Raw genomic sequence first — 22,520 nt, 5'->3', positions numbered from 1 at the left:
TACTGCTAATCATAATTAGGTAAATTGTAAAAGGGGTTATTTATTCCCCCTCAGGGCTTTATTTTCGAATGCGTTAGTTTTTATTCATTAAGACAACCGATTCTTTTTTTCTCCGAAAGAAGCGAAGTGTGATGTAAAGAAAGAAGCCTAACAACCTTCCTCAGTTCGCGCAGAAGAAGAAGATCGACCAAAGTGACCGTTGCTGTGTGCTTACCGTCAAGGTACGTGCGATTGCTCACATTTAACGTATACGCTTTCTACCTGCGACCACAGTCTTCGTGCATATGTGTATTTCTTAGGGCCAGCATGTGTACAGGCCTGTTTTAAGATTCTTGCGCAAATTGAAGCCATTTTATTAAGAACGAAAGTAGCTGGCTATCATTGGTCTAACCTACTTGGGAAAATACTTCGAGATACGCGCTGAAATATTTATTTACACAGCCACAAACGCAAAGCAATCTTCCTCCGGGGCATCTGCACTGTAAAGAGAAATACTCGTATTTTGTGGCACTTCTTCTTCCACAGGGATTAGAAGACTTAGGGGGGGGGGGGGGGGGGGGGGGGGGAGATTTAGTAGTTGTACCTTTGAATGAAAACCAAAAGATTCTTAAGATTCTTAAACTGTTAAGATTCTTGCGCAAATTGAAGCCATTTTATATAGAACGAAAGTAGCTGGCTATCATTGGTCTAACATACTTGGGAAAATACTTCTACGCGCTGAAATATTTATTTACACAGCCACAAACGCAAAGAAATCTTCCTCCGGGGCATCTGCACTGTAAAAAGAAATACTCGTATTTTGTGGCACTTCTTCTTCCACAGGGATTAGAAGACTTGGGGGGGGGGGGGGGGGAGATTTAGTAGTTGTACCTTTGAATGATGCCCTGAGGCAATAAACTTCGCAAAAAAAAAAAAAAACAAAACAAAAAAAAAAAACAAACCAAAAACGCGTTTCCGGAGTGTAGACGATGAAGCAGCCTTTGTACTCGTGACCGTTGCAGCGGAGGTATGCATGTCGGTTTCCTCTCTCTGCTCCAGACAAGGCCTTACCATGGGAACTAGCTGCTACCACTTCCTACTCTTCAGGGACCGACCCAGCATCCAGACGATGGCCAGCATCTGCTTTGTGAGTGCCGACCTTACCTTTCTATGTGCCAATCGTTTTCGAGAACATGCACGTTAAGTGCTCGGCATGATTAAACTAGGAGCGTGAATTTTCATCGCACACTGTCAGAAAAACACGAAAGCCTTGAAAAGGAACGAACAGAAATCGATGGCCTTTTTTGAAAATATTTCAAGGTTCAGTAGTACAGTAAAGCCGAAAAAGAATGTACAAAGTAACTACTTTTATATCGGAATACGACATGTCTCATAGGCTATGGTAATCTCGGGACATTAGCCTCATTAGTCGCATCGCACCGAATCGAACCATGTCATACCATGTCATATATGTCGTCTTGCCATGTGATGCCGTGCTATGCCATATGGTACCATACCATACCATACCATACCATACCATACCATACCATACCATACCATACCATACCATACCATACCATACCATACCATACCATACCATACCATACCATACCATACCATACCATACCACACCACACCACACCACACCACACCACACCATACCATACCATACCATACCATACCACACCACACCACACCACACCACACCACACCACACCACACCACACCATACCATACCATACCATACCATACCATACCATACCATACCATACCATACCATACCATACCATACCATACCATACCATACCATACCATACAATACCATACCATACCATATCATGCGTTGCCAAGCTATTTCATTCTTTATCCGATATCCGCGATTACCCACTCCCTTATTCACAGCAACACGTACGCTTATACAACTGTAAACTGTAGTTCTGAAGCAAAAAGCTTCACTAGCTAGTCAACTCCGAGTCTCGCGTGTGCTCCGTCGTTATACACACATATAAAGCCCCGCTTTAACCAAGCCGTATGAACGTGCCTTAGTGGCCTATAGGGGTAACGTGGATGCAGGGGTCCTGGAAGGCTGAGTCTAACATAACCGTCCCATGTGAAATGAGAGACCCAAGTTGGCAGCTCCTGCCAGAGGACCACGGTCATGGACACGGACACGGCACTCAGCGACGAGCGGTTAGACTTGGCGTAGTATTCGCTTTTCGCTTCTGATATCCGTGCTTAACAAGCTAAGCCACTAACGATTTTTTTTTAAACGTCGTCTTCAACCTGTCAGCCGTCTCGCGTATTTAAACAACAATACATAAAATAGCTCTTAAACTATGCTCGAGGATAGCCAATACCATTTCGGTTACCGAAACGAGAGATATTCCAGAGATCTGTATGACGTTGCGCCTTCGCATTTCGCATGCGTTGTCCACTGAACAGTGCCCTTGATTATGTGGCCGACCTGTGATAACTGTCATACCGCTTATAGCTCATGCTCCTTGTTGCCGATAAATATAATTCAGCAGGCCTTACAATGCGCACATTTCAAAGTGCGCTGGCGAATTTCAAGTTCACTAAAGGTTACTCTTCACCACGAATGCTGTTGAAATCGTGGGTTAAAGACAGTTCTTGATTTCTCAAGCTGTACACAACTAGCACTGAAACTTGAATACTATCATCTTTTTCACATGACTTCCAAAGTATTGCTGACAGGGTCGGTAATGCTTTATTTTCGTTAGGAACAGCAATCAGTCGCGCAATCCGTCTCTGTCAAACTTCAAAAGCATGGTTGCGCAGTGGTCACATGTGCATGAAATTAACGCCTAAACTTATGCAGCGCGGGCTTTCAGTCTAAGGCTGGCTGCTGCCGTAACAGGTCATTCGCATGACTGAAAGTTGCAGTACAAGATATTGGACGATGTCGAACAGCCACCAAGGAGTCGCAACAGTAATATCATTCACCCGTTTCTGTAGCCTAGTGCACTCGAAATTGATCAGGGTCACTTCACTGAAAGTAATTGCCAACTGAGTAGGTTGCGCCCACAAAGAATTGAACAGCCTGGCAGCGGCGATAAGAAGCAAGTGCCCTGAGCGGCTTCGAATGGTATATCCAGTCGACGATATGGAGCAGCTTTCCGAATCCGCGAATGAGCAGGGCATCCGCTGCGGTCTTATCAGGACTCGGGATTTCAAAGCAGAACACTTTGATATACGCTCTTTCTTTTCGAGGAGCAATCATACCTGTTCAGGGCCGCCCATTGGAGTACACAATAAGATCAAAACCTTCCGATGCTCAAGGGCCCGCTTAAAGCTCAATAGCTTTCAAGATGCGGTGCATAAAGTATTTACGACAAGCTCGAACAACGCTGAAGCAGTTACGCGTAGATGCAATCTTTTCAGATAAATCTTATCGCGCCTCGAGCTCCAAAGTTATAAAATATTGCACTGGTGGCTTCGAGCATGACAACACAATCATCACAAAGCTTCGCGCCATACTTTACATCACTACATGAGTAGAAGGGTAAGTATGTCGGTGTAGTCATCGACGGAATAGCCACCGACGGCGCAGTTAGCGTTGTCACTGAAAACTTCGACTGTGTCACATTGTTACAAGTACAGGGGCTTTTATAAATATGTATATACACCTTTTCAATAAGCTGTCGCTGGGCGTCGCCACATTGCTCGCTGTATTGCTTTTCGCGCTTGACGCTATTACGGTGGAAGCCGTAAAGGAACAGGTTTTTGAGCAGACTAGATAGGAGACGTTTCGAGATCTTCCTCGCCAAGTGGAAAGGTGTATGTATATAAGCTCCGGCGGTATTACAGTTACATTGTGCTTTTTTTTCTCCCAAATAGAAGTTGGTAAGTTGTGGCGATGTCTCTCCGTTACTCGCCTTGGTGGCACTATATATGTGATATCTGCGTGGCAATCTCATGCTGCAACCGAGGTCGCATGTTCGATGCCTAATATGAAGGATTACACAAGAAATTGTGAATACTTTTCTGATACCACTCTACATGTTAAAAACAAATTACGTCCAAATGTGTGTGAATGGCTTGTTGCATGGAGGCACATTAGCGATCTATATTTTAGCACCCCTTTGACTTGGGTGCTGGATAAGCCCCCACTGGGATGCAAATCCAACTTATCTGCACCCTTAAAGAAAGGATGCTGCTGGCATAGGAGCTACGTTTGTAGGCTGAAATTCCATTTTATGCTTCATGAACAACTTTGTACAATACTTATAAAGCAGAAGCTAGTGCTGGACACACTGCCTGTATTGTTGTGAAGAAATAAAATAATGAAATGTGCAAGCAAGTGCACAGATATCATCACCATCATCCTCAGCCGTACTTTTTCCACTGCAGGGCAAAGGCCTCTCCCATTTTTCTCTAGTTACCACGGTCCTGTGCTAGCTGCATCCAATTAATTCCTGCGGACTTCTTAACCTCATCCACCCACCTAGCTTTCTGTCGCCGCGTGCTACGCTTTCCTTCCCTTGGAATCCAATTTGTTACCCTAAGTGAGCATCGGTTGTTTTCTTTTCACACTACGTGGCCTGCCCATGTCCATTTATTCTTCTTGATTTTCCCTAGAATGTCATTACCTCGAGTTATTTCTCTGACCCACTTTGCATGCTTCCTATCACTTAACGTTACACCTAACATTTTGCTTTCTATAACCCTCTGCGTTCTTCTCAAATTACGTAGAACCATTTTCGTTAGCTTCCACAAGCCCCATAGACGAGCACAGTTAAAATGCAACTGTTGTATACTTTCCTCTTGAGCGATACCGGTAAGCTGCTAGTCATAATATGAGAGTACTTGCCAAATGTGCCCCATCCCAATCTTATTCTTCTCGTTATTTCCCTTTCATGGTCCGGATCTCCGCTTACTACCTGCCCTAAGTAGACACATTTGCCTACTACTTCCAGTGCTTCGCTACCTAACGTAAACTGCTCTTCCTTCCCGACACTCCTAGTCTTCCACATATTGATTTCCAAGCCTAATTTTCTGCTTTTCCTGTCTAGGTCATCGATGATTCTTTGCATTTCATCCCCTGAGTTAATTAGCAAGACAATGTCATCAGCGAATCGCAGATTACTGAGGTATTCTTCGTCTACACTTATCCCTAACTGCTCCCATTCCAAGTCTCTGAGTACTCCTCCAAGCAAGCTTTCAACAGTACTGGGGAGATCGTGCCTCCTTGCCTAACCCCTTTCTTTATGAGAATTTTAGAATTTTGTCGCTTTCTGTATGCAGAACTATGGTTGCTTTCACATAAAACTCGTTTACACCTTGATTTAGTGTTTTTATTGAGTCATATGCTTCTCCGCAAATAATGAATGCTATGCATAAGTTCTAGTTCTCTTCCAATCACTTCTCTATCACCTGGTTAATGGTGTAATATGATCGATAGTGGATTACCCTTCCTAAAGCCTGCTTGATCCTTTCTGTGACTGAAGTCTAATGTTGTCCTGAATACCCTGTACGTAACGGATAGTAAGCTGATCTGTCTGCATCTTTTCAAGTCCTTAGCTTCCCATTTGTTATGATTTAAGGTAATGTAAGCGTTCGTCCATGATTTCGATACCTTCGATAAAACAAACCATTGCGGGTGGCCAGTTTTTCTACCACAATATCACCCCCGTCCTTCAGCAAATCTGTACTTAACCTGATACATCTCAACTGCTTTCCGCCTTTTCATAGTTTCTCAAGCTTTCTTAAACTCGATTTTTTGAAACTGAGGGAACGTCCGACGGCCCTTCAGTACTGCTAATCTCATTATTGTCCTGACTACTGTTGTATAGGTTAGTATAGAACTCATCGGATACTTTGACTGTCATGTCCGTATTCGTGATTACATTGCCCAGCTTGCCCTTTAGCGCATATATCTGATTTATGCTTATGCCTAATTTCCTCTTCACCGCTTTAAGGCTACCTCCGGTCTGTAGATCATGCTCGATTTTCTCCATATTGCACTTCCTTATGAAGGACGCTTTGCACCTACTGATTACCTTTGATAGTTCTGCCAGTTCTTTCTGTCTGTCGGGTTGGAGGCTTTCATACTTTCGCATTTCTTAAGCGGCACTACATCCTCAAGTAATATAGTGCCGCTTAATGATGTCACTGCGCAACTACATGAAAAGCTGGCCCTTAGGAAGAATTATTGAAAGGAGCTTATAGACTAAGGTGTAATTTTCAGTTTAGGCGGTCAGTGGTGATATTAGGTTGCTCTGCATGAACTATGAAAAAATCTAATATATTCCGTTTCTAACGGTTTTATTCTTTTTATGCGGCTGCATTGTGATGCAGCTTTCATAAACGGTTTTACTTTGTCGCTCAGCAGTCAATTCTTGAACCGAAATGCTGGACCTTTCCGAAGAAAAAGATCAATTTGTGGCTGTCTCAAATTATTGTACGCGGGCGTTTCAACAGGTGTAAAACGCTAAAATAGCAACGGCGTGGCCACATTTTCCTGTGCGTTAGGAATACCGGTGGCCATAGATATTGGCGGATAACTTGCGATATATCCCCCCAAAATGCCTAAGCGCACTATTAACCAAATGCGTGACTCTTATCCTAGGCGATGAACAGCATTCATCTCGTCGCGGTGCTGTACACGGCCATGAGCGCTGACGATGCCATTGTCATCCTCAAGTTGAACGGCATCGAGTCGACAGTCACGGGTGAGCAAATAATGTGTAACGAAATGTCCCTGATATGCAGCGACCACAAGTTTGTTGCGCAGTGCCTTCATGGATTAATCGCAGGCTCTGTAGTGCATGCGCAACGTGCACGATCGAAGCTGCAAGAATGGTGGATAACGTTTAGCCTCCCCAGTACCCTAGCAAAATAAGAAAATAACAATTCGCCTGTGATATGGTTGAGATAGAGGGCAACGAAGAACCCAAAATAGGAACTTGAAGGTTTTGAATGCTGTGGTTTAAAAAAATTGTGAGGGGTTTAAGCATGGCTTGAACACAGTGATAGAGCGAAAGCTGTGAGTGTTGCAGCGAATCTTTCTGCAGACACTGGATTTAATATGCCGCCATCACAATGTTTGAACGAACCTTCTGTCCTAGCAACTCACGGTTGTCGTTCGCCTCTCAACCAACACAGTTAGCTTCTTCTTCTTCTTACTTCATCTTCTTCTTTTTCTTCCTCGTTTCATTTGTCGTATCTTCTTCCTTTTCTTCTTATTCTTTTCTTCTTTTACTTTGTATTCTTCTTCTTCTGCTGCTTCTTTTACTTCATCATCTTTTTCTTTCTATTTTTTTCCTTTTTCTTCTTCTTTTACTCCTTCTTCTTTTTTTTTCTTCTTCGTCTTCCTCTGTACCACGGTGCTGCGCCGACGGCTTGAAAACCTACAGTAGTGTAGCTTTTGATAAAAAATAAAACTTTTGCTGTGTTTTAACTTGTGGTTAGACCTGGACACGCGAGAGCAATCTGCATGGCTACGCCTAGGTTCGGCTTGAAGATAAAGAAATGGCTTTTGAACATAGTAGTTTACTCTATAGTTCCAGCTTTATTTATATGCCATAGGGGAATCACTTCACGTATGAGCACCCCTTGCCTCTCGTCGTTGACTATTCTCATTCGGGTTCTAATGGTATGACATCGTCTCTACGTCGAACTCCAGGGCATACCGGCGTCACAACGCTTGAACGAACCTTTTGTCCTAGCAACTCGAGGTTGTCGTTTGCCTCTACCAACTACCAACTACCGAGTTATCTCATTATTATTATTATTATTATTATTATTATTATTATTATTATTATTATTATTATTATTATTATTATTATTATTATTATTATTATTATTATTATTATTATTATTATTATTATTATTATTATTATTATTATTATTATTCGGACAGGCACGGACAGACACTGCGAAATGGCGAGAGTGTGGCCAAAAGTTGCCCATATGCAAACAGTCGTGTTTCCCAAAACATCGATGTGCTCAGAGGTTTTTTCTGATGCCAGTAGTGAGACTGCGAAGTTCTAGTTCCTGGCAATTGGCTGATATTGCTGTCATCACAGTGCGCTGTTGGCTAATGCTGACTAGGGCGTGCGCTACGAGGCACCTTAATGCTGACGCTTTGCTAGGTTTCTATTCTATCTTTTTAGTCGCCCCATGAAATGTAATTTATTTTCACCAGTAACGTTCACAGTTGGCTAAGCACGGAATTATAGGCAGCTAAAGCGCTCGAATTTGTGTACGTTTACACATAACAGAGAGATATTGTTTACGTTGGCCCTGTAGGCATTCCGCGATTGATGTCAAAAAGCTGCGATTATGATTAAGAAAATTTGCCGGAATCCAGTAATAGCCTGATGCCTGGTTGCCTTATGGCGCCGTCTACGAGTTTCCAGATATTGGCCGCAGCTCGTGCCTAGGCTTCGATTACGATTTCTTAAATGGTAGGATTAGCGAACTCTCACTGCCATAGCTTGGGTCGGACTCAGCATGTCTCATGAAATGTGGTGTCTTTGCCGTCGCCATGCCTGACGGCATCCATAACTCCGCCTACAGTAGCAGTAGCGCAGCATGGCCCATCAGGGACTCCTTTTCACTGACAGCGGTGTTGAGGTAGGTGAAGGCGCGTTTCTAATGTGCAGGAAGTTTTCCGACCGGACTTGCGCCAGGAAAGCACAGGCTGTCCCTTTGTGAGGCTGAATTAGATGTATTATTATCACTTTAAAGTTACTGACACAATCACAAGAATACATTTTATAACGGCCATATGTCGTCACTTAAACTAAGGCGATCCTCTAATAGCCTTGCAATATGGGATACGCGCAACGGGCCGTGCGTCCAGTAGCCTTTGATCCTGAAAGGCGCTGTGAACTGACGGCGATATAGCTACACTGCCATCTTCTTTCTCTTTTACCTTTCTAAACTGTCCATCGACCACAACGATAAATTTTATCGATGGTCATCTGTCGTTACTTGAAACAGATTGAGCAGAAAATGAAAACGGAACCACTTCATTCTCGTTGCCTGGGAGGATCCCAATGTGGTGACGCCATTGAACTTTCTGTCAGGGCGTTGTACCTCCAGCGACCAAGACGACGCCGTAAACACATAAAAAGCTCCCCGATGAAGCCTCCTCTGTAAACAGAAGGCAAACCGTAGAGTTATGTCGGGGCTACCAAGTTAACCTGACAACTCGCCACTAGCGCCAACTTTTGGCGAGTCCCCCATGTGCAAGTCACTGGTTTACGCAGATCTACGGAGGGTAGAAAAATGACAGAGATGTATTCATGCTTGTTGGATAAGGCCTGCGTTGCACGTATAGAGGTTCTGAAACATCGCGCTTTGAGAGTACTGCAGTACTTTCAGTCTAGTGGGAAAAGTTGGCATACCTCTGTAGTATTGCAAGCAACATGGCGCTAACATTATGCACTTTATTTAATGATTTCCTTTTTTTCAGAACTCCACATTGCGGGGGGTTCACGGTTCGTCATTTACTACATAACAATATTCGCTGACTTGTTTCTCATCATCGGTATCGAAGATGTGAGTACGGGTATCTCATATGCTATTCGGTTCCTCGCGAACGTCCTTGGCACCTGTCAATCATTCAGAAACCAAAATCAATCAATCAATCAATCAATCAATCAATTAATCAATCAATCAATCAATCAATCAGTTAATCAATAAATAAATCAATAATTCATGATAATCAAATTTTGATTGGTCATAATCATTGTTAGTCATACACAACATTGAGCCACAACAGCTCAATGTAGACGGCGGCACTGCATGTCCAGACATGCCTGAACACTCCACGCGTTGTTGGCAGAACTCCTGTACACCACAGCGCATTAGAAGTGCCGACTCAGGCACACAGCCAGACCAGCAACAGGAGAGAATGCTTTCGCATTGCGTAAGGAAGCGTAAGTGCCCCCCCCCCCCCCCCCCCCCTTTTTCGATATTTTTTTATGTCACACATAACCACAAAAAATCTTGCCGAGTTAGTTCTTCCTCCTGGCATGCTTTTAAAATATGAAAAGGCCAGCTAAGTAAGAGCAAATTCTAGCGAAACCTAAAATTTTGGTATGTCGCAATTTGTCCTGACTCGTTAGTCTAAATGGGTGTACACAGGACAAAATGAGACAGTCCTCTAAGGTCAACTTATTGCTCATCCTTGAAATGAATGCGTTTAAGTTGTAGTTATAGACATCCAGACAATTTGCTAGTGTATTAGAATGACCTACACCGCACTCAGGCCGACCCCGGCATCACTGTGTTCCATGGCATACTATACATTCCACGCTATTGCGCCACCGATCTCTCCGCCGACGCAACGTTTATTAATTTCCCGCTCTTATCAGAACGCCTTGATTTTTCGATTTTAGTGTCAGAATTGTGGCACTGTCGTTATCCGTGTTTAGCAGATGTGTAATTTGGTCCCAATCGTGGAATCACAAGTTTTTGAATGTGATTGCAAGCCAGACAGAGCAGAACTTCTACTATTCTCCGAATGTGCAGTTCAAGGAGTCATTCATATCAGCTGGACACAGTGCGACGCTGAGGCTCTCAACAATTCTTATGCAGTTTTTTTCTTTCACATTTTCTCAATTTCTTTTCCGTTCTGCAATGAGCGTCTCTAGTAACACCAAAGCGCGACGCGGCGCTGAAGCTTCTTCCGCCTCTCCAGAGCTTTGTTCGTTTTTTTCTGCACGCTCGTCGTCCTTCAACATTTTCCTTTATGAGGACTAACCTGAAGAGCCCGTAAGCAAGCGAGCATGCGATAAAATAATTACATTTATTTTGCTTTCTTCCGAACACATCAACGTCTTGGTTTGCCCCACCACGAAGCCCGAGGCTGCAATATCTGTATCTTAATTACCCAAGGCGCCAATGTACTTAAACTTTGCGTAAGACTAATATTGTAATAACTAAACATTAGTGGTATTCTTGTGCGCCGTGTTGACTAAGCTGCACATATTCTAAACGTTCGGCGTGTAGAATGTCGGACATATTAGAACCGCTTTCTCGTTCCCAACGCTCATTTCTGCAGTTTAGTTGCCTGCTCAGAGGCACACGTTTGGTCAGCTTTCATGAATTTGTCATGAACATGTGCCGGCTCATCAGACACCTATATCAAGCCAAAAGTAGCATTTCGCTCCATGCCACATTTTGCTATCTTCCTCCTAAATTTGCAGCCTTGAAGCTGGTTCGTGTGTGCTTCTTAGTGCGTATGGAGCTTACAGCTACAGAATCAGTTGCCAGTAATGCAGTAACAGTGAACTTTTCCCGTTGTCCAGAATTGCAGACTGGGAATGCTAACATTCATATGGTGGAACTCGTTTCGCATATTCCTCGAAGTTCTCACTATCGTGGGCGTCGGGATATGGAAAGGCACCAGCGAGAATGTGAGTATCCGAATGCACGCTTTGTCGTGATTCCATAGCTAATGACGCGAAAAAGTCCGTCTTCACTTCCAGCTCGATTCGAAATGCTTGTTTCGACTGAAGAACGCTACATTACTATAGCCGACATTCGAGCGGCGCGCCGCAGATGAACACAGCTATCAGTTATAAAACGCACACATTCACATGCGTTGTTATGTTGCTCTTGGTATTTTTCATATGAACCTGGCTATGGTAACAGGTGCAGCTCTCTATTCAGGTTTAGAAAATATGCACTCGTTGCATTGAAGCCTAGTGAATTTTGGTTTCCAAACATGTTTAACGGTTGAAGTTTTGTCCTTCGGGTACTATGTATAGGAGATGACTATACAGTACTTAACATATCTCCAATGTAGTTTCTTTAGGTGCTTTCTGATACTCGCACAATGCTTCAGCAGTTGCAGTCAGCGCTTGAATTGGCCGTCTCACTTCTGCGGACCATGTATAGGATGCCAACAATCCATTAATTGAATTTTGTTTCTGCAATTATTCATCCGGGCGGACTATAAACCAGGTGCTTGCATTATACTTAAAATCAACACAGCTGTTATTCTTCCGCGTTCTCGTTGAACGCACAAGCGGTGTCAAGGAGAAAAATAAAATAGAGGCCCACTGGATGATCTGCAGGAATAGTTGTAAAGACACAACAATGCCTGGTTGACGAAGCAGGTTTATGACATACGTGGTCTGATTCTGGCAGTGCTGCCAGTAATTGCTCTATTTCTAGCCCTAGGCCTCGAAGTGGTTCGAGTAGTGGCCACTAGGGACGCTGCACTTCGCGGCGTCGAGGTTCGCTCGTTGTCACTTTTCCGCCCTTTTATTTAACTCGCTCGGTTTCTGTGGTCCGACTGCTCGGGGCGCTGCAGTTTTGCAGGTACACTAGGGTGCCTCTTTGCAGAATTTCTCTGATCACGTCTCTTGAGCAAATACAAATTAAAACTCAATTGGCGACATATCTTTTTTTTTTTTTTTTGCGCTAATCACTATTTTCGTCTCTCTGGGGCAATTGATACCATCCATTACTGTTTCTATACATGGAATTATTATTTCGCATTAAAGCTTAGGAGGCCATTGTGAAAACCTCGTAATCCAAGGTGACATCTTTTGACTCACCAATACTCGTCACCACAGTGGTAAAGCAGCGCTGTTTTGAGGCGCCCCAGAGCGAACCTGCCAGGCGCAAAGTCCCGATATTAAGTAATACAGTTGTGGCAGTGAAAATATTATTTTGAGCGATGTTGTTATTAGTGCGCTCGAGGTGGTGCAGAAATGTGCGTTGTCAGCGCACCCTATATCTGCAAGTAATCCTCCATTGTACAACTAGAAGCAATATGAGAGGGAACACAGGAGCGCGTGGCCTCCATGCTTTGAAAGGCTCTGTCAACGACAGGTGTTAAGAATCAACGGTAAAGGCGCATGCAAATAATCTTATTCGGCTGCTTTTTCCGAGTATGCCTCCAGTGCTACCCATTCTGGTCTTCTGTTGGTGGCAGCGCTTTGCAAAGCGCGGAGGCCACGCGCTCTCGTGTTCTTTCTGACGTTGCTTGTAGCCGCACTCAGCAGTATGGATGCTGAACAAATAATTTTTGCTTTACATGCGTCCCGAAGCACTGATGCGTGCTATTATTGCTTGAAAGCATTAGCAGTCTGAATAAACGAATGACAGAAAGACGGGAGAATGTTTTGCCTGTTCTGAACATATGACAGGAAACAGTCGGCTTGATCCTGAATCGTTGCTGCAAACTTCATTTATTCAGAGCCTTACAGTTTTATGCACATAGATGACCAATGTTTCCCGTGGGAATGGTTTGACCTTCCGACGTGTCTATCACCCGCTCTACAGTGCTGGATGTCCCTATTACTGCAGGCTCCGGCTGCAGTGAATCTTAAAACTAAGCCTGCTTTCTTGCAGTTCACCTTGATAATGTCCTTCCTGTCGTGCCTCGGCCTGACGCTTCTCATTCAGGTAAGAAACACTATGGCCGCTGGTGAGTTCATTTGTGCTTTTGTTCTAGGACGTCCTACAAGATAAAAATTTGTGTGTGAAAGTAACGGATGATCAGCTTATCTTGGGAGCAACTTGATGCACTTCGTAACTGATGCGACCAAGTATGTTATACGAAACCGCCCGTTCTTCTTTTTAACGTAAGATAGTTAGGGGCCCGTTTAGAGTTTAGTGGAAAACTCGGCATAGTTACCGGCGTTGTTGTGTCGCGATATCTCTGGCTGCTCGAGAGGCTCTTGAAGTCACGCGAAATTGAGCTTACTAAAACATCAGATAAACTGTGATTATAATTCACAATATGACTCCACTTCCATTATGGCATGTAAGAATGCAGAGCAAATTAATTGTCATGAAAAGAAAATTGGGGCAGTCAGATAAGAAGTGAACCTATGACACTTGAGTCGCGAATCATGCGTGCATACCTCTAGGCCATCCAGTTTCTCTCATGTGACTTGGTTCAAGGGAGGTCTTGAGTGTCTTGTGGTGAATAAAAAAATAGGATGAACTTAGCCCCTCGAGAGTGGACTACGATAACATTATAATATATGCACCGGCGGTAGGCTTCTTTCGTTGCAGCCCTGCGCTTTTGCTGCCATTTTTTCCAATTGATTTAACGCAGTAGCATTAAAAACACTCTTGGCGAGAAAATCCGATGTCGGCATTGAGCGAAACATCACGTGTAACCTTGTCGGTCACTTTGGTACTGCACCACAAGATCATCACCTTGACCTTTCAACTTTGGGTTACCCTTGTGACGTATCGTCGTGCCATTGTGCGATGAAAACAGCCATGACATCAATCGACGGGTATAAGAACGAAGTGGAACCGCGCCTCGACTCAGAGCCAGCCGTGGACGTCAGTGGCGATGATGCTGCGCTTAGCGCGTCGTACTGAGGTCAGTTAAATCGGGCTATACGAAGAGTTCTACAAGGCGTAACAACGCTGTGAAACTTCCACTGAATGCCACGTTTAAATATGCTAAACCTCTGATAAGGTTTGCTTTTTGTCTTGCGAATGCGGAGTTGAACAGATTTCTCTTCTGTAGCCTAGCTTTGTTTAGTTAGCTAAAATGGGACACACATGTGTCGCCAATTAAATCTAATTTCATTGGTTGGCTGCGTGACTGCAGCACCATAGCGCGGGACTCGCTGTTGCTTCGGCGTTGGCTCCAGCATCGGAGAGATTTACGCTCTAAATGTCAATGTCAAGGTGAAATGACATTGTCCAAGTCAAATATCAAGTCATGACTGACCCATGGTCATGACTATCTTGTATAGGAACAGTGTCATGACTATGCTTGGCTATCTGTTATAGTGCTGTTATGCGGGCATCAAGACTTGTGATCGGAGTAGATGGACCCAGGATCTTTGCGTGCTTAAGACAGGCGAGAGCTAGCGACACTCGCCTGTGGTTGTGTACCACCGGAGCCGGTAGGGTTGCTGGTAGCTGCAGAGTTGAGGACCTTGGAAAGAAGGTCCACTGTGGTGCCGCTGGGGTGTTGGCTTCTGGTTCTCAGGGCTGACTCAGTGTGGTCGAGCCCCGAGGAAAGAACAGAACCCGGCACCTTGGACACGCTTTCTTCTTCCTCTTTTCTCTACTTCTACTACCTCTTTTGCTACTGCGTGCAAAAGCCTTCAGTTATTTTTTATTCACATCATCACAAAGACATTTGGCTCGGTGTGGTAGCCCCCCGATAAGTTCTGGAGTTAGCCATTAGCATTGCAGTGCTGATCCTTTAGAAATTGATTGTCAGGGTCTGCGGAGTCTTTTACGGTTTACGCAGTTTCTTGCTGAGTTTTTGCTAAAGCTTTGAACAACGCTGACTACGCAGCACTACTACAACGCCTAGAAAATCTAAATGTAGGCGGAAAAATATACAACCTTATACAACCTCGTTAAGCACTTTTGTTTCAAACATAACAGTTATCAGCCTAGGAGGGCAAGAAGAGAAACACATATATAAGGCTGGACAACAAAGGCACTCCCCAGGGCTCGGTCCTATTACCGGCTCTGTTCAACATTGCAATGATTGGCCTACCGGAGAAACTGGCAGGTATAGGACTCGACCACACAATATACGCGGACAACCTCAAACTCTTGGTTACCAGAGGCAGGTGTGCGCACATTGAAAACACCCTCCAAACAGTCACCGAGGAAATGGAGTCATACCTAAAAAAGTAGGACTCAAATGTTCTGCCCAGAAATCGGAAGCGCTTTTTCTCGGCCCACGAAATAGACAAAAAAAGTACCAGAGACATGGGATAACGTTCACAGTAAATACCCTCTATAGACACGATCACAGTGCTGGGTCTTAGGGTGTAGTCAAATAGTACGAACGCCAAAACGATACAAAAACCCGAATGGAGTGTAGGCCAGACGTACAGGATGCTCAAAACAAAATAGCAAACAAACAAGCAGGAATGAAGGAGACAAACCTCTTAAGATTTATTCAAGCACTCGTAATCATACGTGGTACCATACCTACGGCTATCTAAATCAGAAAAAAATAGGATTGAAATCCTTGGCAGAAAAAGCGTCAAAATCGCCGTGGGCTTCCTTCCTCCTGTACACATTCGCCTAGAACGTTCTCAATATGGGGATTTCAAACTCACTATTTGAGCTCATTGAGATTCTTCAACATCAGCTCCCGCTAAGCATATTTCCTCCCGCCCCAATCATAAGCAACAGCTTCACATGCTTGGCGCTGCGTAAAAACGTTTTACAACTTATGTTCAGAACTAACCTTCATTTTTCGGCCATATCATTTTGGAATTCTTTGAACTTAGACGTCAAGCAAACTGATGTTCAAGTTCAAGGTTTTGCATCTTTAATAATAATAATAATAATAATAATAATAATAATAATAATAATAATAATAATAATAATAATAATAATAATAATAATAATAATAATAATAATAATAATAATAATAATAATAATAATAATAATAATAATAATAATAATAATAATAATAATAATAATAATAATAGGTTCACAGGAAGGGAAAGGCGCAGTATCTGTCACACTTGTAGCTGTAGACACCTGACCCGCGCCATAAGGGAAGGGAGGAAGGTGGGAGTGAAAGTGGACAGAGAGAAAGTGGAGCCGTAGTGGAGGGCTACGCAGTAATTAAGACCACCTGGGGATCTTTAACATGCGCTGACATCGCACGCAGCCGCCGCGGTCGGGTTCAAGCCCGGGTACCCCGGCACAATAGTCGGGCGTCTTACCACTGCACCATCCCGGCGGGGTGCATCTTAATGTGTTATTTTCATTTCATTGGCCCTATATATCGTAGCACCCGTGAGGGTTTTGTTTTACCTTCTTCTGCATTATATTGTTTGTATTTAAATCCATCCATCCATCCATCCATCCATCCATCCATCCATCCATCCATCCATCCATCCATCCATCCATCCATCCATCCATCCATCCATCCATCCATCCATCCATCCATCCACCCATCCATCCATCCATCCATCCATCCATCCATCCATCCATCCATCCATCCATCCATCCATCCATCCATCCATCCATCCATCCATCCATTCATCCATCCAACCATCCATCCATCCATCCATCCATCCATCCATCCATCAATCAATCAATCAATCAATCAATCAATCAATCAATCCCATCCATCCATCCTTCCATCCATCCATCCTTACATACATACATACATACATACATACATACATACATACATACATACATACATACATACATACATACATACATACATACATACATACATACATACATACATACATACATACATACATACATACATACATACATACATACATACATACATCAGTTTCAGTTTAGTCGTTCAGTCGTGTCCGACTCTTCGTGACCCTATGGACCATGTCACACCACGCTTTCCGGTCTCTCACTATCTTCCTAACATCACATAACTTCATCTGCAGTGCCTCGAGGATGCCATCTAATCAACGCGTTCGCTGCCTACCCCTTCTCCGGCGACCCTCAACCTTTCCCAACATCAAATCTTTCTCCAGCGACTCCTCTCTTCTCATCAGATGACCAAAGTAGCTGAGCTTTAACTTTAAAATTTGACCCTCCAATGAGCAGTCAGGGTTTATGGTCGACAATATCGACTGATTTGATCTTCTGGCAGTCCAAGGAACTCTCAAGAGCCTTCGCCAGCACCACAATTCAAACGCGTCAATCCTTCGGCGGTCAGCCTTTTTCACAGTCCAACTCTCGCATCCATACATCACAACTGGAAAGACCATAGCACGAGTTATACGAATCTTGGTTGGCAGACAAATGTCTCTGCTCTTTACTAGGCGGTCAAGGCTAACCATTGCTCTCTTTCCCAGAAGCAGGCGTCTCCTAATTTCATGGCTGCAGTCTCCTTCCGAGGTAATCTTGGAGCCCAAGAAGAGAAAATCTGTCACAGCTTCCACTTCTTGTCCTATTATGCTCCATGACTTGATAAGGCAAGACGCCATGATCTTTGTCTTTTTAATGTTCAGTTTAAGCCCAAACTTCTCTCTCTTCCTGTACGCGGATCAGAAGTCTCTTGAGTTCCACTTCACTTTCTGCCATTAAAGTGGTATCATCCGCATATCTAAGGTAGTTGATACGTTTTCCAGCAATCTTCACTCCAGCTGAAGACTCGTCCAGACCGGCCTTCCTCATGATGCACTCTGCATATAGGTTAAATAGGCAGGGCGACAGTATGCAGCCTTGCCTCACTCCTTTCTCAATCGGGAACCAATCAGTAAGACCACTCCCAGTTCTGACTGTGGCCTCTTGCCCTTCATACAGGTTCCTGAGGAGACAGATGAGGTGAATTGGAACTCCCATCTCTTGGAGAGCTTGCCACAATCTGCTGTGATCTACGCAGTCAAACGCTTTCGCATAATCAATAAAGCAGAAGTAGATGGGTTTCTGGAACTCTTGCTTTTTCCATGATCCAGCGAAGGTTAGCAATTTGGTCTCTAGTTCCTCTGCCCTTGCGAAACATACATACATACATACATACATACATACATACATACATACATACATACATACATACATACATACATACATACATACATACATACATACATACATACATACATACATACATACATACATACATACATACATACATACATACATACATACATACATACATACATACATACATACATACATACATACATACATACATACATACATACATACATACATACATACATCCGTCCATCCATCCGTCCGTCCACCCGTCCAGCCCGGAGTCCGGCGTGCGAAGGCAGCTTGTGCCGTCGCACAGGAGGAAGGTTTCCCAAATCTCTCAAGTGGAAATGGGGTTGGGAGAGAAGCGGGACTGCGTTGACAGGCCCCCTCCATGTGGGATATAGAACAGAACTGGTCATTATATGGGCATAAAGGATTTGATTCGTCATCTATAGGCGCGCATCTTAGTATGCCTCTGTTCCCCTCTCTTGCACAGGGCTTCTTCACTCGTCGTGTGTTCCACTACAGTGCGATAGTGAGGCCCAGTGGGCGGCTGCATGGCCCGCACGGCGACATGCCCAGCGGCATGGTCGCCCTACCCGAGCCCGCCGGCAAAGCGCAACTGTCAACAGGAGCCATCATGTCCAAGGACGGCGACGAGGAGACCAGCGAGACTAGGATCGCCGCGCAACGCGCCGAAAATTCCGAGAGTCGCGGCACGGCCGATGTCAAGCTGGACAAGGGCATGACCAGCGCCGATGGTTCCACCGCCTGCGTCAAGACCGCGAGTCAGTGATGTCACCGCTGCCGAGGCGGAAAAATAAAGTCAATTCACTAGCGGCGTCTCCACCAGGACACTGGCGGAAAGTAGTGATATGAGCTCCGCCTATTTTCACCTGAACACACTATTCATACGCCTCGCATTTCGTATGAAGCGATTTGGTGGCTCAGAAAATCCCCACGGTGTAGGAGGGCTTATACGCCAGGTCGAGGAATATAACTGTTGTCCCAGCTAACTTGGATCAAGTTTAAAAAAAAAAAATACGGTTTGTCCTAGCACTGTGAAACAAATTCAAAGATGTTCAGAGTCGCCTATGCTAACCTCCAGTATTTTTTTCGTTCTTCGTTCACTACAGTTGATTAATTAGTGAAGACTAATTAGCTAAATTATTGGATTGATAGAGAAGTGTAAATGCAAAAGTAGATCATCTCGAAAAACGGATAGCTACGTTGTTTACATCACGCTACGACTCCGGCACCCTACTTATAAGCCTTCAAAAAATTCTGTCACTTGACCAGCTGTTATTTTCAATCATTCGTACAATCAGCTTCATCGCAGAGAGCACAGGTCAGAAAAACGGGTTTTGTTATCTCGGACGCGTCTCGAGGCTTTAAAGTGATGCCGCAGTCATGAAGTTGTTTTTTTTTTCTTTTTTTTTTGTGCCAGCCGTCGTTTTCGGCAGGTAAAAATATCACTTTACATAAATGCTAGTTTAATGGAAGCAAAGTAGCTAGCTGTTTTTCGAGAATATATAAAACGTTTGCATTGACACTTCTCTCGCGCCAATAATTAAAATGCATTGCTAGGCACCTATAAAGAAAAAAAAATAACGTATACATTACATGATTCAAGAGAAAAATAAATTCATAACCAGGACATAGTACAAAAATATCTCGCGCGAACACATAACCAAAGTATCATTCAATCTCCATACAGAATATCAGGTATTAGCAAGACATCTTTAACGCGCTTTTTGAAACTGCCTGTGCTGGATTTTAAATTTATTCTACCTCCTGGTTTATTAATAACAGAAATCATTTTAAATGTGGCTGCTGCTATGCATAGCGCGTTCTTTTCTTCGGCGTGTCTTTTTATTTTGTTGGAATGGATGAGCAGATTTTCCTTTCCTGTAGCAGATGCACTGCTTTCGGAGTTCTATGAACTGTAGTATAATTGGACGGCCCTGAACCCTTTATACTTTAAGAACATAGGAAAAGTTCGTACAAGCTGGCGGAATTCATAATGAGTTTCAAAGCAAGATAATATATTTTGTTTCTGTAGTATTATAAGCTTGTTGTATTTCGAATTTGTGGTGGTTCCCCATGTCATCAGCCCACAGAAGAGTTTTGAACAGAACAGTGAGTTCTACAACAGCAGCTTTATTCGTATGTGAATTACGAGGACTGCTTTGCGTTAACACCTTATTGCTTGTACCTGGTCATATGCTGTTAGTGGTAATTCTTTCAATCACATGCCAAAAATGTTTGTCCTTTAACCGAGGAAAGACACTGCAACTGGAGTGCTTTAGTATTGCGTAATAGTTTATTAATAAGGCGAAGTACGACGCAAGGTGTCTGTTTTGTATTCAGTTACAGCATATTTTCCTACATACATCAGGCAGTTGTTCAATTTGGTTTGAATTACTGTTATGTAATGTGATGTAAAAAAAATGTTTGTATCTTCTACGTGCATAATGACCCCTGGTGATCCAGAGTATTTCATGATGTAATCTATACAAGTGTCCGTGCTTCGTTTTTGTCGTCCCGTGGTTTCGCGATGTTTTTGTTCTAAATCATGAACTAACTAGCTCAACAATATACCATTTTGAAGAGCAAAGGTCCCGATATAGATTCATCTGGGCACCCTGAGTTACTTTTAGCTGTGGTTAACTTGAGCTAAAAATGCGTGCTATTTGACAGCTGCCGTAAAGATACAAGAGAACAGTTGCAAGGCAAAGCCATTCACACCATTTGTTTAGTAAGATTCTATACTGAGTAAAATCGAATGCCTTTTTTGATATCCCAGTGCGTATTTTCTGTCCACGTTAGAAATTATTTTGTCCCTAATGGGTAATGAAGCCTGCGCTGTAGACTTCTCTCGAAAATCATGTGTAATATTGTTGTGTTAATAAAAAAAAATGACGCTAATATCTTATGAATGACACCTTCAAATATTTTTACAGCGCTGACAGCATGGATATGAGCCGGTAATATAAGCCAGGACTTCAACGCCCCCCATTTTGATATTGTCGAAACTCCTGCTATCTTAAACTGCGGCAGAAAGATTTCTGTTTACAGTTTAAGGTCTATAATGCAGGCCAAACAACCCGATGTCACAGCATGTATAGATTTCCGCTCAGTCGGGTCACTGGCATCTCTTCCAAGAAGAGCATTATTTTTCGCTTTTTTTTTATCAGGATTTCTATTTTAGAAGGACTTGTTGAATACGTATATACAGACTCATGTAACGGTGTTACGGCCGGTACTGATTGATCTATAATGTTCATTATTGTGCTTTTATAAAATATATCTTCATAGCATTGGCGAAGGCGTCACTGCACATTGCCGTGACATCAATTGTGATTTAAGTAATGTTTGAAAAGCTCTTTGCTCTTCCACTGAGAGTATTTATTGCCTAAAAGGGGCCTTCTTTATGTTATTCAATTTACCATGGAAGTATGTTTTGTTAGCTTTCTTCATGTCGGCTGTCATTGTGTACCGGTATTTTTTATATCTAAAAAATAAAGCTGAGTCTGTCTTGTGCATAAACCCATAGTACATTTTATGCTCTACATTTCTAGAAATGCCGCATTATACGGCGCGCGTAACAAGGTTAAGATTGTGCCAAAATATTTGTCAGCAATCAGCTCTTTCTTTCAAATGGACAGCGCACTCTATGCAGTTTCGCATCAGTGGTTTTCCGACGCGGATGAAGCAGCATCTCCGCATCTTTTCTAGTTCCTTTTTGGATACCGCGATAAAAATAGCGGTAAGTGGTCGCTAAAATTAGGTAACAGAACGCCAACATGAAATTCATAAGAGTCTAAATTTGTTACACATGTATCTAGCAATGTTGCACTGTGCCTAGTTATTCTTGCATGGTTGCATGGTTTCAGAATTGTATGCGGAAAACAGGGCTTTTAGTTTGTTTGCGTGCAAATCATGAGAAGATAAGTCAATATCTGTGTCTACCAGAAAAGGACATGAATAGTGCTTTGAACAAAAAGAAAAGGAACAAATGAAAAACAAAAACCAACAGCAACAGGTCAATAACTTAATTGCTGGAAGTTTCTTTTGTGTCCCATTGGTGACCGGCACACAGTGTAAATTACAAATTTTCCAAACGGCGCTCCTATGCA

At 43.3% G+C, this 22,520-nt stretch overlaps 1 protein-coding gene across 1 annotated transcript; it reads left to right on the top strand.

The window, feature by feature from the left end:
- Window positions 1-1,051: 1,051 nt before the first annotated feature.
- Window positions 1,052-19,177, top strand: LOC146185105 (uncharacterized). The gene is made up of 6 exons (XM_084605875.1): window positions 1,052-1,126; window positions 6,569-6,671; window positions 9,422-9,507; window positions 11,262-11,369; window positions 13,318-13,371; window positions 18,878-19,177. The coding sequence occupies exons 1-6, from the start codon at window positions 1,052-1,054 to the stop codon at window positions 19,175-19,177; spliced, it is 726 nt and encodes a 241-aa protein (XP_084462001.1).
- The last annotated feature ends 3,343 nt before the right edge of the window (window positions 19,178-22,520 follow it).

The sequence above is a fragment of the Amblyomma maculatum genome, chromosome 6 (assembly GCF_055883805.1).
Source record: "Amblyomma maculatum isolate TAMU_Amacu chromosome 6, ASM5588380v1, whole genome shotgun sequence".
Lineage (NCBI taxonomy): Eukaryota > Metazoa > Arthropoda > Arachnida > Ixodida > Ixodidae > Amblyomma > Amblyomma maculatum.
This window is presented reverse-complemented; position numbering and strand designations above follow the sequence as displayed.

What these genes read in the sequence shown, in the direction of transcription:
- LOC146185105 (XM_084605875.1), top strand. Translation starts at nt 1,052, where the DNA reads ATGGGAACTAGCTGCTACCACTTCCTACTCTTCAGGGACCGACCCAGC. An exon ending in TCATCATCGGTATCGAAGAT is followed by an intron (nt 9,508 to 11,261) that starts GTGAGTACGGGT and finishes CCCGTTGTCCAG; the next exon opens with AATTGCAGACTGGGAATGCT. An exon ending in GGAAAGGCACCAGCGAGAAT is followed by an intron (nt 11,370 to 13,317) that starts GTGAGTATCCGA and finishes GCTTTCTTGCAG; the next exon opens with TTCACCTTGATAATGTCCTT.